The sequence below is a fragment of the Sus scrofa genome, chromosome 2 (assembly GCF_000003025.6).
Source record: "Sus scrofa isolate TJ Tabasco breed Duroc chromosome 2, Sscrofa11.1, whole genome shotgun sequence".
Taxonomy (NCBI): domain Eukaryota; kingdom Metazoa; phylum Chordata; class Mammalia; order Artiodactyla; family Suidae; genus Sus; species Sus scrofa.
The window spans coordinates 81,525,846-81,542,931 of record NC_010444.4 but is presented as its reverse complement, the minus strand read 5'-3'; the positions used below and the strand labels follow the sequence as shown (position 1 = coordinate 81,542,931).

At 46.2% G+C, this 17,086-nt stretch overlaps 2 protein-coding genes across 8 annotated transcripts in view; one reads left to right on the top strand and one right to left on the bottom strand.

The window, feature by feature from the left end:
• Positions 1-3,219, top strand: part of SIMC1 (SUMO interacting motifs containing 1) — a 73,993-nt gene extending 70,774 nt beyond the window's left edge. The window contains exon 10 of the mRNA XM_005661476.3: positions 2,375-3,219. Coding sequence (XP_005661533.1) covers positions 2,375-2,637 — 263 coding nt within the window. The 3' untranslated portion in view covers positions 2,638-3,219. The remainder of the gene's footprint in view (positions 1-2,374) is intronic.
• KIAA1191 (KIAA1191 ortholog) overlaps positions 3,308-17,086 on the bottom strand; it is a 33,218-nt gene continuing 19,439 nt past the window's right edge. For 6 of the 7 annotated variants that reach the window (XM_013994882.2, XM_005661475.3, XM_005661474.3 and 3 more), the window contains 6 exons: positions 13,541-13,719; positions 10,539-10,665; positions 7,877-8,001; positions 5,324-5,430; positions 5,071-5,213; positions 3,308-4,959 (listed from right to left, as the gene is read on the bottom strand). In XM_013994882.2, the coding sequence (XP_013850336.1) occupies positions 4,751-4,959; positions 5,071-5,213; positions 5,324-5,430; positions 7,877-8,001; positions 10,539-10,665; positions 13,541-13,719 (890 nt within the window). In that variant the 3' untranslated portion in view covers positions 3,308-4,750. 7 annotated transcript variants of the gene reach the window in all.

The window sequence follows — 17,086 nt, the reverse complement described above, 5'->3', positions numbered from 1 at the left end:
GGGTAGGGCTGTGGATAGAGACTGCTGTAGGCTCAGGATGATTTTAGGCAGCCTGTCTGCTGATGGGTGGGGCTGGGTTCCTGCCCTGTTGACTCTATGGCCTGAAGCTTCCCAGCCCTGGAGCCTCAGGCTTTTGGGTAGAGACAGGTCTTGGTGCCCAAATAGAGACCTCCAGGAGAGCTCATGCTGATGACTATCCCCTGGGGCCTCCATGACCACACAGTGAGCCATAGCCAACCCCTGTTCCCCCAGGAGATCCTCCAAGAGCCATAGGTAGTTCTGGCCCAGGCTTCTGTGGAGTCACTGCTTTGTCCTGGGTCCCACTGCACATGAAACCTTGTGTGCACCCTCCAAAAGTGGGGTCTCTATTTCTCTCAGAACTGTGATGCTCCTGCAACTCAAGCCCCACTGGCCTTGAATGCTAAATTCTCTGGGATCTCTTCCTCCTGATGCTAGACCCCCAGGCTGGGGATACTGATGTGGGGCTCAGAACCCTCACTCTGCAAGAGAACCTCTGTGATATAATTATTTTCCAGTTTGTAGGTCACCCACCCAGTGGGTATAGGATTTGATTGTTGTCACAAAAGCACCCCTCCTACTGTCTTGCTGTGGCTTTGTGTCTTTGGATGTAGAATATCTTTTTTTTTTTCCCTCTTTTTTTTGGTAGGTTCCAGGCATTTTTGGTCAGTGGTTATTCAGCATTATTTGTGATTTTGGTATTTTCGTGAGAAGAGATGAGCTGAAGTCCTTCTGCTCCACCATGTTGCCGAGCCCTCTCCTCAGCCTTTCCCTCAATGGCTTTAGCATTCATTGATGGCTGTTCCATGAATCAATTTAGTGGACTAAAAAGTGGTCACTTTGTAGTTGCAGATTCCTTCTCCCTTAAATGGTCTTCTGTAAAAAGCACCTTCCCCTTCTCCCTACACTCCTTTTTCATTTACTGTGGATTTGGGACTTTTAAAAATACCATGTGCAGTAATGCGTTTTTGTCATTATTTATGATCATGTTGTTCAGAATGTGGCCAACAGGACCTCTCTTCGGGCTGGCTTCTTTAACTTTTTGACATGTCCCTGTCCATTTTTAAGTATCTCTTACTTTCTTGTAAAAAATATTCGAGGTTCACCTTGTAAATTTCCTTGCCATGATCCTAGAATCAGCCTTTTCTCCAAAAAATTTCTAATTTCTTTTAGTAGGGAGTGGGGAATAGTATTTAGAAACTAAGATCTGAGTGCTAAGTATGTTCACTGCTACTGGGGTAGGCATCAGTTATTATTGCTTCTAGGCTCTTTCTGACAAGAGCTAAAAAGTTACATAATTTTTTAAAAATACAAGTTTAGGAGTTCCTGACTTGGTGCGGCAGAAGCTAATCCAACTAGGAATCATGAGGTTGCAGGTTCGATCCCTGGCCTCACTCAATGGGTTAGGGATCTGGTGTTGCCATGAGCTATGGTGTAGGTTGCAGACATGGCTCAGATCCTGTGTTGCTGTGGCTGTGGTGTAGGCTGGCAGCTACAGCTCCAATTCGACCCCTAGCCTGAGAACCTGTGTGTGCCACGAGTGTGGCCCTAAAAAGCAAAAAAAAAAAAAAAAAAAAAAAAATACAAGTTCATACTGATACCTCAGTTTCCACTCCAAAAGAATTCTTCCTCTCCTCCTATTCCATAACTGATTCTCTTCTCTCACAATAAGAATCCTTCTCTTATTCTCAACATGACTATATTTATACATTTGGTCATCCTACATTACATACAAAATGGTTTCTTTTAAAGACATTACTACGGTAAACCAATATCACAACAAACTTACCAAGTTTAATATTACTTTGCAATTCTTTTCCTAGAGTAAATCTCCATGAGAACACACAGTATTCACATGAATATTTTTTCAAGTGGTTAGATCAATTTGAAATACAGTTTCATGACTGTGACTAGCATCCATGAGGACGCAGGTTCGATCCCTGGCCTTGCTCAGTGGGTTAAGGATCCAGCATTGTCATGCGCTGTGGTGTAGGCCAGTGGCTGCGGCTCCAATTTGACCCCTAGCCTGGGAACCTCCATATGCTGTGGGTGTGGCCCTAAAGACAAAAAAAAATTTTAACATAAATGAAATACTTTCATCATTTAATATAGGTTCATTGTTTAAGGGAAAAAACTGAAATACATCTTCTTAATATGTAAAACTTGAGGTCCAGAGAGAACAGAGGACCTTTGGAAATAGAGTTACCACAGGTCCTCACAGGATTCTTGATTGATAGCCCAGTAACTAGTCAACAAGTCTCCGCCCAGACCCTACCTGCCAAAATTGGACTTCATCTTCCCAAGTCAGAAAGGAATAAAGTTCAGAACAGTTCAGCTGACTTTTTCCTTCTTGCAGAGCACTTACGGAGTTCTGTGATTGATCGAAAAGACTTAATAATCAAAAGGATCAAGCCCAAGCCCCAGCAAGGAGATGACATCACAGTGATGGACGTGGAGAAGCAGATCGAGGCCTTCCGCGGCCGCCTGGTCCAGATGCTGGGGGAGCCACTCGTCCCACAGCTCCAAGACAAAGTGCACTTGTTGAAGCTCCTGCTTTTCTATGCTGCGGACCTGAACCCTGACACGGAGCCCTCCGCAAAGGCCTGGAGCAGCCCCTGAGGTCCCTCTAGGCACTGAACACCAAGAATACCTCCTGAACTCCACCTCCAACTACTTGGAAGTTCTATAAGTATAAAAAGTAGTTTGAAATCTTATAGGACCAAACCCTATCTTATTTATCTGCAGGCTATAACTTTCTAACTCTTTACAAATTTTTTTTAATAATCCTATCCTAGCCTGTTCTCAGATACGGCTTAAATATATATGGTGTATATATATTTTTTAATAAATTATTTATCTATACTTTTTCTGAAACAGGTAATACTATATGCACTATATGTTTAACATTTCCATTCGAGCTGTGAAAAAAGAATCCCTGTGTTGAACAACTTCGAGACATCAATGTTATGTCATTCAAGGTACTGACAAACCTATTTGGAAGGAGAAAGACATTCATTTCTCCCTAATGGAACCCAGACATCCTATATTGGACCTGTTATATTGCCTATGAATTTGACGTTGTGGCCAGTCTCTTCAGATCTGATGTAATGGGGGGAGTGGGGCAGAAACAAAAGGATGGGTATGTTACAAAAATTTGATGTTAAAAGGATACAATAAAAAGGCAACGGTTTTTTCAAAATACTAAGTTTATCACGCTTTGGTTCCATAACTGTGAGAAGGCAGAATGGAATTAACTGCTCTTAACAGGACAAAAAAACTGCCATCCACATTTGAGAAAGTAGTCAGGCTTTTTATTGTCAAAATAAGAAATACAAGCATAACAGAAGACACAAATAAATTAATTGTTCTGATCATTTCAGACTCCAGGTCTCTGTGGAAGGTCAGCTCAGCTCCTTGTCTAGATGCAACACTGTCCAAAGCAAAAGACAGCAGAAATCTGAAACAGTTTTCAAGACAGTGGTTGAACATGTACACAGTGAGAAGTGAAAAGGTGGTTCCCTAGTTCCTTTCCTCAGTAAGGTACATGTTTGTCTATAAAGGTATGAGGCTCGTTTGGTGGGGTGTGTCGGGGGGGGGGGGGGCAGTGATTAATTCTTCCACCTCCCAGGGAAAAAGAAAAAAAAGTTCAGGCCTTGGCCTAAACGATAAAAATCAAAATAGGGCAATGCTAGTTTCACGGGAACCTCAAGACTATCCTCCAACTGCAGTTGCTGCCTTCTTTAAGAAAGTTTTTTTTATAATGATTTTTATTTTTTGCATTACAGCTGGTTTACAGTGTTCTGTCAATTTTCTACTGTACGGCAAGGTGACCCAGTTACACATACATGTATACATTCTTTTTTCTCACATTATCATGCTCCATCATAGGTGACTAGATATAGATCCCAGTGCTACACAGCAAGATCTCATTGCTTATCTATTCCAAAGGCAAGTTTGCTTCCAAAGGCAATAGTTTGCAGAAAGTTTAATACCCATCTATCTATTACCAAACCAGTAGACTGAATTTTCTCCCTTAGGAAGTCTTCGACCAAATGAGTTAAACTAATCTCACCTTAAAGTGCAACAAAGGATACAGGACTAGTGTTTTGTTCAGTGACACATAAAAGAGAAGCATCCCTCCAATAGCACTGGCCTAAGAGCTACTGCACTAGGTACTGGCCACAGAACCACGTGATCCTCAGCATCTTCCTAAAAGCACAGACTCCAGTTTCAGCTCAGAAAAGAGGATCCCTGCCAAGTCTCCCTCTTAAGTGTACCCAGACCTCAACAGATCTCGGGTCCCCCTCACTAGCAAGGCTGGAGCACATGGTGCCAGCACAGCCAGGAAGACCAAAGTTGTCTACCCTAGTCAGTGAAGGCCCCCATGTGTCCATGCTCACATGGAGCATGGCAAAGGAATCAAGAAGCCTTGGTTTTGGACCAACACAAACATCATTTGTTCTGTGTATATAAAGGATACCAAAAATAAGTAATGAGGTCCCCGTACACCTACTGACATTATTTTGTCTACACTAAAGCGATACGAGATGGCTTCTTCCACACAAGGACAAGCTTTGCACACTGTTTCTCAAAGACGGATTATGTCTCCAGCTCCAGCCTCCATTTGAGAGATTTTTAAAAAGACAAAACAAAACCTTTCCTATGTCAGAGCCAAGGTAAAGGGAGCAGGGCACAAGACACGCTCTAGCCAGAGTCCCTGGAACAGATGGCTCTAGAAGCCAGTGGGCGTGAGAACATTCAAGTCCCGGGGTTTGAGATTGTGGGTCCGAGGCAGCTGTTTCTTCCCTTCTATCACTGGGATGTCCATCTTGGGCGGCTGGAATGTTGCTGGGTCCTCAGCCATTCGGGTGGCCTGCACACGAATCAGTTCCATTGGAGAAGGTTTCTGGGCTCCTCTGTACACCTGAGTGGCAAAACTTCCTGCAGAAGGAAGCCACAGAGCAAATGACTGCAAAATCAGCAGGCAGCTCACAGCACACATGGTGAAATGCCCACCACACCGCCTTCTTTTGTGGGAAAGCGCTGCCTTACCTGAATCCGACTTCTGGAGGGATCTTGGTGCAAAGAGACCCCACTTATCTGCTGAGCTTCTGTCTTTATCCCCGCTTCCAGAATCCATGGCGCTGAGATTGGGACCAGGTAAGGCTATGGAAGAACCAGAAGTGAACCAGCCTCTGGAAGAGAAAGAATAAAACATATGCTCATCACATATCTTCTTGGAAGCCACAGGCTGTCCTCAGGTGTTGGATGGGGCGCTAGCTTTTCTTTGGCAGGAAGGACTCACCGGGACTTCTGCTTTGGGGAAGAGTGAGGGCTGCTGCTCGGGGTGGACTGGGTGGAGGCCGGCTGCTTCTCCTCTCTCGTTATCTCTCCACTCTGCAGCTTTAGTTTCTGTTCAGATGGGTAAGATGAGAGGCTTTTTAAAAATCAGCAAATACAAAACAGCAAGTTTGGGTATAAACAATCTGGTTTACACTAGCTTCATGCAAAAAAACAAAAACAAAAAACATTAACAGGTGGAATAATTATGCATTACAGGACAGACATTCCTTTTTTGTCCTACTACACCATGTTCCATTTTAAAAAAATTCATTCTAAAACATATTTCAACCATCTCTCTACTAAGCCCACACCAGAGCTTTGGATTTTCGCACACGGACCAGCCAGTAAGCGAGCAGGCCGGCACCCCAGCTGCAGCTTCCTCACTGCCTCTCCTACTGCGCAACCCTGCCACTCCCCGTCCCTCAGGGCCGACTCTGGCCCTCTCATCCAGCTAAATGCTCCCTGTGTGCAGTCTTTCCCTCCCAAACCAGTCATGCTGGGCCCCGCAGCACTGCAAACAGACATCAGACACGCAGACCAGCAGTCCAGCTGGGGCGACAAGCCCACTTCTCGCTGCTCCCAGGCCAGGGCTCCCACACACTCTGTGCTTGTGTCTAGAATGCCAGCGCTTAGCCAAGGCTACACTTCAAATAACCACATCCGAATGTTCTCAAACACTCAACATATCAAGTTCGGTGAGCTGGCATTCCAGCCATCCTCACATTCTACTCATGTGGCCAAGATGCAGAGGATGGGCCACATTCAATGCCACCCTTACACAGGGTGAGTTGTGCAACTGGAATTCAGGCTGATACTTGCCCTGGAAAGTTCTCAAAGGCTGACAGGGCCCCTCCCCACAAGCATCTGTCTTGTCTGAGACCTCAGGCTGGCCACCACCCCAACCCTGACCTCCCACAGCAGTGGTTCTAAGTTCAGTGGGTAGAAGTGGGTAGAAATCATCTGGGGTGCTCATGACAAAATGCAACCACCCCAACCCTGACCTCCCACAGCAGTGGTTCTAAGTTCAGTGGGTAGAAATCATCCGGGGTGCTCATGACAAAATGCAAGCGTCCACAATGGCTCGTACCCCTGCCCACAGGCCACTCACTCCACTGTCCCCCCTCCCATGTACGGTGTACACAATCCTCCTTACGAGCCCCCTCAGAAGCCAGAGTCTCAAGACAACCCTGGAATCTGGGCAAACAGCACCTCAGGAGACGTGAGTTCAGGTTCTGACTGGTTAAATACATAACCCGGGAGCTCAATTTCTTCATTTATAAAACATGAGCAAGAAGAGTATCTCCATCAAAGAATTAATGCAAAGATGAAGTGACCGTGAGTACTTCCTAAACACCGAAGCACTATTAAGTATAAAGTGATACTCCCTGAAAGAAAGTCAAGTGAAACTATTTTATTCATACAAGTATTTGGTTATCATTAACCTCACTGAAAATTATTCATCTGAGCAAAAACATTCCAATGTGGGTTTTTTTTTTTTTTTTTTTTTTGTCTTTTTGTCTTTTGTTGTTGTTGCTATTTCTTGGGCCGCTCCCGTGGCATATGGAGGTTCCCAGGCTAGGGGTTGAATCGGAGCTGTAGCCACCGGCCTACGCCAGAGCCACAGCAACGCGGGATCCGAGCCGCGTCTGCAACCTACACCACAGCTCACGGCAACGCCGGATCGTTAACCCACTGAGCAAGGGCAGGGACCGAACCCGCAACCTCATGGTTCCTAGTCAGATTCCTTAACCACTGCGCCACGACGGGAACTCCCCAATGTGCTTTTAATATAGAGCATAATTTATTCCTTCCTAGGCAGGGTTACCTCTGTTGCAACTGCCCCCTGCCCCCAACACCCTGCTCTCCCCTCCCCCAGTGTGGATCACTGTGGTGCAGAGACCTGCACTGGCTCTGCTGTCCGTATATCAGGTGCTCCCCATATCACACGCATAAGCTCAGAACCGCATCTCAGCCTCAACAGAACCAGCTGAAACAGCACGCTTCACAGACGGATGAGCAGAAACTATGCGGCCAAGAGCCCTGGAGCTTTCAGCTAGAGCGTGACCACAAGGGAGATTAAACCGGTTCTAAATTCCTCGCCCAAGTCTCTTTCCATCACTCTCCACAGCCCCCAACTAGGTAGGCTGGTAGCTTCCAAATCAGCGCCACACTTTAAGCTATGAATGATGAAGGTTAGGGGTTTCAGTTTTGTTTCTGGGAGGGGGGCCGCTCTTGTGGCATGCAGAAATTCCCAAGCTAGGGATCAAACCTGTGCCACAGCGGTGCCCCCAGCCACTGCAGTGACAATGCTGGATCCTTAACCCACTGCGCTACCAGTCTGGGGTTTGACTTTTTAGGTTTTTTGGCCACACCCACAGCATGTGGAAGTTCCTGGGCCAGGGATTGAACCCACGCCACAAGCAATGACAACGCCAGATCCTTACCCACTGCACCCACAAGAGGACTCCCAATTCTGGGTTTTGTTTTTTGAAAATTCCTAAGAAAACAAGCTTACGTGGAGCGCTTCTGCCACTCGAAGGTAGTTGGTCTCCTCGGTGGTAAGGCCCTTGTGGGGTGTGTAGCCAGCATCTCTCAGCCCTGCCTGTTGCTCAAAACGCTGAATGCTCTCTTGGGTCTGTTCTGGGAACAGAGGAGACGACAGTCATGCCCATCCCCCTCTCCCATCACAATCCAGGGGAGATCAACACACACACACCCACGGTTCTCCCTGGGAGCAAGAAACCAACCCGGCCATCTGGGGAAGAGGATTCTCCCAGACAGGCACCTCAGCAGGAATTCTGAAGCTCACACAAAGCTTCTGTAAGCAGGAGAAGCCTTCCCTCACACCAAGCTAAAGAGCAGGTTACACCTGAAGGGGCAGCCGGATGACCTCCAAGGCAACACTCCTCACCTGCCTCTCGTTTGTGCCCTGGGACATTTTACTTAGAAAAGCAACATGGAGAAGGCAGCTGACATTCAGAAACAAGGCAAGTTCTCTAAATATCAAGTTTCCCCTGAGAGATTTAACCACCCTCGTTAAGACCTTCCCCAAAGAGAAACAGGCCACATTTAGGCTAGATGGCACCAAGGTACCAATTAATCCAAACCAGGGAGAATATATCTGGGGCTAGCCATGGTCTACTGAGCCAACATTTCCCGTGTGTGAATCTGGCCACCACGGTTCTTGGCCTGGCAGGTACCTGGCCCGGCAGACAGACTCAGCTCCCTGTGAGGTCCAGTCTGTCCCGATTATCTCGTCATCGATGTCAGTTATACCCTAGAATGACTGATGGTAGGATTTCTGCTTGATCTGTACCCACATACTACATAATACACCCCTGTGTACAGGAACGTGGCAGCTGTGGACCAAAAGTCCAGACTCCAGATGTCCTTTATGACTTAGCCATTCTCCTTCTAAGGGGCTATTTTATTCCCATCAGAAACAGAAACAAAGGAAAAACACAAAATCACACACACTGTAAAAAGACGTTTTCCAGTCTAACCAGGTGGTCACCTGGAAAATTTAAAAGCAGGAAAGGATTTAATGAATACGGTACAGTAATACCAGAATTTTAAATTCAGTTTTTTAAATTTAAGATTGTAGAACATCAAAAGTTCATGGCAGTATTAACTGAAAAAAAAAATAGAATGGCTTGTCTATTATATCTACAATTATTTAAAAATATGCGGGAATTCCCATCGTGGCTTAGTGGTTAATGAATCCAACTAGGAACCATGAGGTTGCATGTTCCATCCCTGGCCTCGCTCATTGGGTTAAGGATCCCGCGTTGCTGTGGTATAGGCTGGCGGCTACAGCTCCAATTAGACCTCTAGCCTGGGAACCTCCATCTGCCATGGGTACAGCCCTAGAAAAGACAAAAAAATAATAATAAAAATAAATAAAAATACGCATATGTATGGAAATGACTAAGGTATCTGAATCACCGTATATAGTGATGGGCTAAAATGTTCTATGGTGTTGGTAAACTGTTTTATTTATTTATTTTCTTTTTGCTTTTCAGGGCTGCCCTCACAACAGTCAGATTCATTTCTGTTGCACCACGACGGGAACTCTGGTATACTGTATTTTCAATAAAGAAGTTATATTGTGCTAAAAAAAAACAATGATTAAGCTTCCTAACACTGCCAGAACACTTTCTCAAGCTTTTAAAATACAAGCAGTAGTTGCTGATTCAAATAGTGCATTTATGTGTGAATAAGGAAAAGTCCAAAGAGTTTGGACTTTTGGCTCCAGGGTGAGTTCTGTGAGTTCTGCAGGAAATGTCCAAGATAAACTGATGCCCTCCCAGAGCAAATAAACAAGGGCTTCTGACTTCAAAACGGAGCCAATTAAGAGGAACTTCTAGGTGCTGCGGCTGACAAGCAGAGCTGTCTAACAACTGCTCACTTCCCACAGCAACTAGAAGGGCCTTTCAGAACAAGTCTAGTTAACTTGTTATAAGGGTTTAAAAAAAAAAAAAAATTCAAGGTCTCTTGTTTCCAGTCTTAATCAGGAACACAAATCACACATTTTGTTCTTTTTTTGGCTGCACCTGCAGCATATGCAAGTTCCTGGGCCAGAGACTGAATCCCAGCTGCAGATCCTTTAACCCACGGTGCCGGCAACCCACACCCCTGCAGCAAAAGCAACAAATCACACGTTCTTAAGATTAAAAACACCTGAGGCCCAAAATCTGCCTCAAGGTCCAGGAAAAGGAAAAACTTTGAGCCCCTCAATTAAAAAGTAACCACGGGGCAGGTGGAGCTCCTCGTGCTGTCTCCTTCTCCAGCAGAGCTTGAGTCGCAGCAGCAGCTTCCAGCCCCAGGGGCACTGGTGCCATCTAACTCTCCCCGCCTGCCTCTCCCACCTGTAGAGGGAGAAACAGCCTCCACAGTCAAATAACTTGCCCAAGGCCACACTGACAGAGGTGGGAAAATAAGGCTGTGTCAACAAAGCAGCAGGTGTGCACCTAAATCAACTGAGATGCTTAATTGCTGGCCAATCTTCCACCTAAACAGAGTCAATACTGGTGACTCAGCAGCCAGACTGACCTCTGCGGGGCTTGGTCAGGACAGGCTAAGGCAGGTGGGTTGCAGGATCCCCGCGGCTGGTTACAGGAAATCTAAACCCTCCCCCACTCCCACTTCTCCCTATTTCCAAGGCGCAGAGTGCTTACTTGTGATCAGAGAACTCATGATGACATGGGTAGCTTTAGCCTTCACCACAGGGACCTTGTCCGCACTGTCAGTGGCCGGTGGCAGGGGTACAGCAGGGGAGGAGGCGCTGGCATCCCCTTCCTCCACCTGTTTAAGAGGGGTAAGGAGGCATTGAGCAGGACAAGGGTGTCACGTGATTCAACTCACTCCTTTGGGAATAACGTGATGCATGAGGAAACACACGAAAGGGGGCTGGTCATCCCCACACCATTAGGTTTATATAATCTGCAGCGACAACAATAAGACATTATATGAAGAGCCTGTGTTTATACAAGTGGGAGAGCCAGGATTTGAAGCTGAGCTCTACTCTCTTCCCAGACTACATCTGTCGAATATACAGTCCAGATTACTGTGCCCTCGAATGAGAAGAAACACTTCCCCTAGGCGCTGACCGTACACCTAGCACCGAAACGCTCTCTTGCTTAAGCAATCACTGCATTCACTAAGTGGTTCTCAAACTTTGCCGAGCACCAGACTCCACCAGAGGGCGCGCTAAACAGACTGCTAGGCCCCAGCTCAGAGCCGATTCAGTAGGTCTGGGGTGAGGCTCAAGAATTTTGTTTCTACAAAATTCCCAAGTTATGCTGATGCTGCTTGGTCCACACTTTGAGGACCGTTGCTCCAAGGGTTCAAGGAACAGTCTTTTAAAAAAACCAAAAAGTCTTCGTAGCTCATCTTTAACATGAGAGCTGGAACATGCTGCCTTCTTTAAACTCCTGACACCAGGCACAGACTACGTGGAAGCAGAGAATGGGATTCTGCTTCTCCCAAGGAAATGAGAAGAAAGATGGTCAGAAAGGAGGGGAGCAGAAGTACTGCAATGCTGTATTCCTGATCCAGAACAGGATTTAAACTTCTCAGCCTACTAAGCTGACACCTGAACCTCTGCTTCCTCACTTGGAGGACAGCGGATGGTTGGGATGCGGATGGTTAGGCCAAACGAAAAAATGCCTGTCATGAGTCAGGTTGGGCTCTCCTTAGAGCAGTTGTTCCACACTGTCAGCTGTTCCAGCTGGGGTGCAGCAAAAAAACCAGAAGCCCATTCTTTGCAAGCAGAAGCCTTCATAAAGGAAAAGGGCGTGCCGCCCTTCCAAGCACTATCTGGAGCCTTGTTTATTTTCTGCTCCGGTCCCGGGAGTCTGCTGCTTTGGCAGCACAGCAAGGCTGCCGGGGCCCTTTTCTCCCAGTACTGCCCGTACTTTTTACACAAATTGTTTCCACCTCAACAATTGACTGGGTCAGATCTCAGATTTCGGACACGGTGAACTTCCCCCAGGGCCGTAGGGGCAGCTTCCATAGGAGGGAGCGCCCTGTACTGAGAGCTTAAGGAGGTGGGGGGGGCACACTCATTAGAGAGCAAAGATCAAATGCAGCTCTACCAAGTGAGTAAGCCGGGAGCCAGCAGTCACATCACCTCCACACCCAATACGTGCCGAGCCTCTCAGTCCCCTTTCACTGAATCCCCACACCACCTCCACGACATCAAGTGTTTTCACCTCTCTCGCAGAGATGCAGTGGCTGAGGCATGAAGCCGTGCGCCCAAGCTCACTGCTGCCACACACGCTGTCGGGGGGACTCACACTGAGGACTGTATAGGCAAGTGCTTCCTGGTCCTTGCTGTCAGGACCTGAGCTGTCACATGGCTTGAAATGCAGCAAAATTCTAGCCTCAAGCTAAAAGGATTCATCTGAACTGGGCAGGCCTGTCTTATTCAGGCAACAGGACCACTGTCCTGGCATTCTTGGTGGCTGGGGAGTCAGAAACAAGGCAGACACAGTCCCCGCCATCAGGCAGCACAGACGTCAGGGCCACACCCATAAGCACCCAACTGCACCGCAAGGCTGTGACAGCAGATAAGGTGTGTGCCTGCCTGTGTGTCAGGAGGGCCTTAGGAAGGAGGCAGCTCCCGCAGAGGACAGCAGTGGGAAAGGGCATCTGAGGCAGGAGGAACAGCATGAGGAAGATCACAGGAAAGAGCCAAAGTTTTGGAATCTACTTTATGCCATGTCCTCTGCTAGATACTACAGGTGAGTACAACCCAGACATGGCCCCTGCCCCCAGGAAGCTAATGGGGGGTGACAAAGTAACACAGGAATTACGACAGGGCTCCACAGTACACTGGAGACCTCAAAAGGAGGGGTCAGTCTCCTTGGAAGGATGGAGGAACACCTTCACAGAAGAAATGTTTTGGAGCTAAGACTTAAGGGAGACCATGTGTCAAGCGGATGGAGGAAGATGACAGGATGGGGATCATGAACATTCCAGGCAATTGGAGCAGTGAGAAGCAAAGGCTCAGAGGCATCCAAAATCCTAGTAAGCACCAAGAAATCTTAGGTAACTTGCATGTGTGGGTCACAAGGGATTTGGCTGGCAGTTGGGGGGGTGCAGTGGCACCTGGATCATGCAAAGCCAGACCAAGACAAAAGAGCTTGGATTTAATGCTGTGGAAATGACGGGGGTGGGGGTGGGTAGAGGAGATGGGGGAGGTGTCTCAGGTAGGAGAAAACATGGCCATTCTAGTTTTTTTTTTTTTTTTGGTCTTTTTGCCATTTCTTGGGCCACTCCTGTGGCATATGGAGGTTCCCAGGCTAGGGGTTGAATCGGAGCTGTAGCCACCGGCCTACGCCAGAGCCACAGCAACGCGGGATCCGAGCCGCGTCTGCAACCTACACCACAGCTCACGGCAACACCGGATCGTCAACCCACTGAGCAAGGCCAGGAGGGATCGAACCCGCAACCTCATGGTTCCTAGTCGGATTCGTTAACCACTGCACCACGACGGGAACTCCCTCTAGTTTTGAATTAAAAAGGCCAGCCCACCAACTCCACGGAAAACATAACATAAACAGGGATTGGTAGCTGCCCGATTCGATGGGTTCCGGGAGCCACTGGCAGCTTCTGGAACAGGGGGAGGAGAATGAAGGGGACGGGCCTGCCAGCAGCAGTCAGCAGGGTCAAATACCTTGGCGAGGTGCTGATACTTGCGCTCTGGAATCACTGGCTTCCAGGGGATGCTGCCCATGTCCGATGGAGGAGGAGTCATGGGCGCAGGGTCCTCGAGGGCATCATCATAGCTGAATGCCCGGCGGTACATCCCGATGGGCAGGGACATCTTGCCTAGAGGCCCACTAGGCTCAAGAGCTAGGAACAGAGACACCTGTCAGGGTGGGCTCAGCAGCTGAACATCCCAGTAGCTTTAAATTAATCTGTAAACAGGAAAGCTCTGAACACTTATTCTGGGAGGGAGGGTTCTGGAGAAGCTAAGCCAGTTAGGGAAAGGATGAATAGTCCTAATGCCTTCCTTCTCTACCTGACACTTGGGATTCTCCCCTTAACCCGCTCAGCAGCCCTAATCCATGTTTACGGATTAGGAAAACCAAAGTTCAATTTCAATTTACCTGTGACATCACACAACTTCAAAGTTCAGTAAGGAATCAAAACCCAAACTTCTCCAGTTTCAGAGCTTGTGTTCTTTAGGCCACAGAAGTCACCCCCCATGACAATCCCAAGTTTCCGTGTCTCAGGCAAGACTGAGGATATAAATAAAGTCTTGTTCCCATTTTATAGATGAGGAAATGAAGGCCCAGAGGTGGCAAAGCCTGTCTTTCCTACCTCACTTAAAACAAAAGCACTATCCATGAAAAGATGCTCAACATCACTAATTACTAGAGAAATGCAAAGAAACTACACCAGTCAGAATGGCCATCATTCAAAAGTCTACAAGTAACAAATGCTAGAGGGGGAACCCTCCTATGCTGTTGGTAGGAATGTAAATTGGTACGACCATTATGGAAAACATGCCCGATCCTCATAAAACTAAAAATAGAATTACTATATGATCCAGCAATCCCACTTCTGGGAATATATCTAAACGAAACTGTAATTCAAAAAGATACGCACCCCTATGTTCATAGCAGCACTATTCACAATAGCCAAGACATGGAAGCAACCTAAATGTCCACTGACAGATGAATGGATTAGGAAGATGTAGTACATATATATATACAATGAAATATTACTTAGCCATAAAAAAGAATGAAATAATGCCATCCACAGCAGTATGGATGTAACTAGAGATTATCATGAAATAAGTCAGAAAGAGAAAGACAAATACATATGATGTCACTTACATGTTGAATCTAAAATATGGCACAAATGAACCTATCTACAAAACAGAAACAGATCCACAGACACAGAGAACAGATTTGTGGTTGCCAAGGGGGAGAGGGGAAGGAGTGGGATTTACTGGGTATTTGGGGTTAGTCGATGCACAACTATTACGTTTAGAATGGATAAACAGGAGTTCCCATCATGGCTCAGTGCAAATGAATCTGACTAGAATCCATGAGGATGCAGGTTCAATCCCTGGCCTCTCTCAATGGGTTAAGGATCTGGCATTGCCACGTAGGTTGCAGACATGGCTCGGATCTGGCATTACTGTAGCTATGTCCACCTACGCCATAGCTACAGCTCCAATTCAACGCCTAGCCTGGGAACCTCCATGTGCTGCGGGTGTGGCCCTAAAAAGACCAAAAAAAAAAAAAAAAAAAAAAAAAAAAAATAGAATGAACAAACAACAAGGTCCTACTGCAGAGCACAAAGAATAATATCCAGTCTCCTGGGACAGACTATGATGGAAAAGTACAAAAAAAGTGTATATACATGTATAACTGAGTCACTTTCCTGTACAGCAGAAATTGGTACAACACAGTAAATCAACTATAATTTAAAAATTTTTAAAAGACAAAGAAAACAAGAACACTATGACAAGAAATATGTAAAACAATATGCTGCCCAGCGGCATCACTAGTTTCAAGTGTTCTACATGACTAAATAGCAGAGCCAATCTTCATCACACAAACTGCTGACACTCATTCTCACAAAGCACTGCCAGCTGATCCTGCCATTCCTGTCCACCAGAATGGACCGGCAGAATGCCCCAGTGTGACACAGGTTCCCCACCTCAGGGCACTCTCAGCTCTGCCAGACCAAGGAAGCAAAGTTCACTTTGTTTGTTTGCTGATCCTTTCATAGCAGAACTAATGTCCAGATCCTGCCTCCAGTGTGACATTTTCTTGTTTCTATAATTACACAATCACACCCTCCAAGACATCAACCTGTGTGGTAATAACATCCAAAACCAGCAAAGAGCCCCGTGTAAACAAACAGCAAGGAGACTATGCAGCTACATGACTACATTAATAACAAATACTAACAAATCCACTGAAATAGAGGACTGGTCCTTGCCAAGAGCCAGGGGTGGACAGGGAGGAGCCACTGGAAGGATGAGGAGGGACTTGACTAAAGGGACAAGGTTTCCTTTTTGGGATGAGGGTGATATTCTGGAATTAGACAGTGATGATGACTGCACAACCTCGTGAATATATTAAACATCATTAAACTGTTCACTTTAAATGGCTGGATTTGATGGTATGTGAATTACCTCAACTTAAACATACAAGCGAATAATAATTACCAAGTACCCTTCCTTGCCAGGCACTTACATTTCTCATCTTTCCTAATCCCCATTAAACAGAAAATCTTCCCATTTTCCAGCTCAGCAAATAGGCATGGTTCTTAAGTGACACCGAGCTAGCAAGTGTGAGGTGGGGGCTGGAAGACAGACCTCAAAGCCAGTGTTCACACTCTACATGCAACACCCCCACACTCCCCACTCTACAAGCATTAACGTAATGCAAGCAACCCCATGGCCAGGATGCTTACAGGGAGTTGGTGGTCATCCTGACGACGATGAAAGACAAACCAAAATACAAGGTGATGAAGTGAGAGACTAGAGACGGACCCATACTGGGAGACGAGGGAGACTCAGTTACTCCACTCAACTGGGAGCAATTTCAAAAATATGTTAAGGACTCCTCCCCACAGCCAGCCCAATAGCCTTCCTAACAATAATAAAGCCAGCTGGTATTTACTAGGAAATACAGTCCTACAATTAGAGACCAAAAAATTTTCTGGACAGTATTTCCCTATTCATCATTAACTTTTACCTCACATTTTCATGAATTTTATGTTTGATCTTCACAGCAACCCTGAGAGATGGACACTATATCTATACTTCACTGAGAATCAAAACTTGAATGATTTGATTTTTTAAACTGAAATGTTAAATGTTTAAATCTTTTTAAAAAGATCTTAAAACTCACTGGCCCTTTCCACTAACAGTCCAAGGAGGGATTTCCCTAAACCAGAAATTAACACCTATCTAGACCCAGGACTCACTAAATGCTGCAATGAGCATTTTCATGACTAAATTCAATTTGCCTGGAAACTTTTCCCCAGACTTTCATTCCTCCTGCCGTCCTACCAGCTCCTCACAAAAAAAAAAAAAAAGGGGGGGGGGGAGTTTAATCCTTTCGCTACAAGAACTACACAACTTATTCTGACTATTTATTTGATACATAGGAAAGTGACAAATCTGTCACACCCTTAAATGAAATGACTGTTCTTTCAAGTTAGGTTTTGGGTTCACACCTGGGCTGGGTGGTTA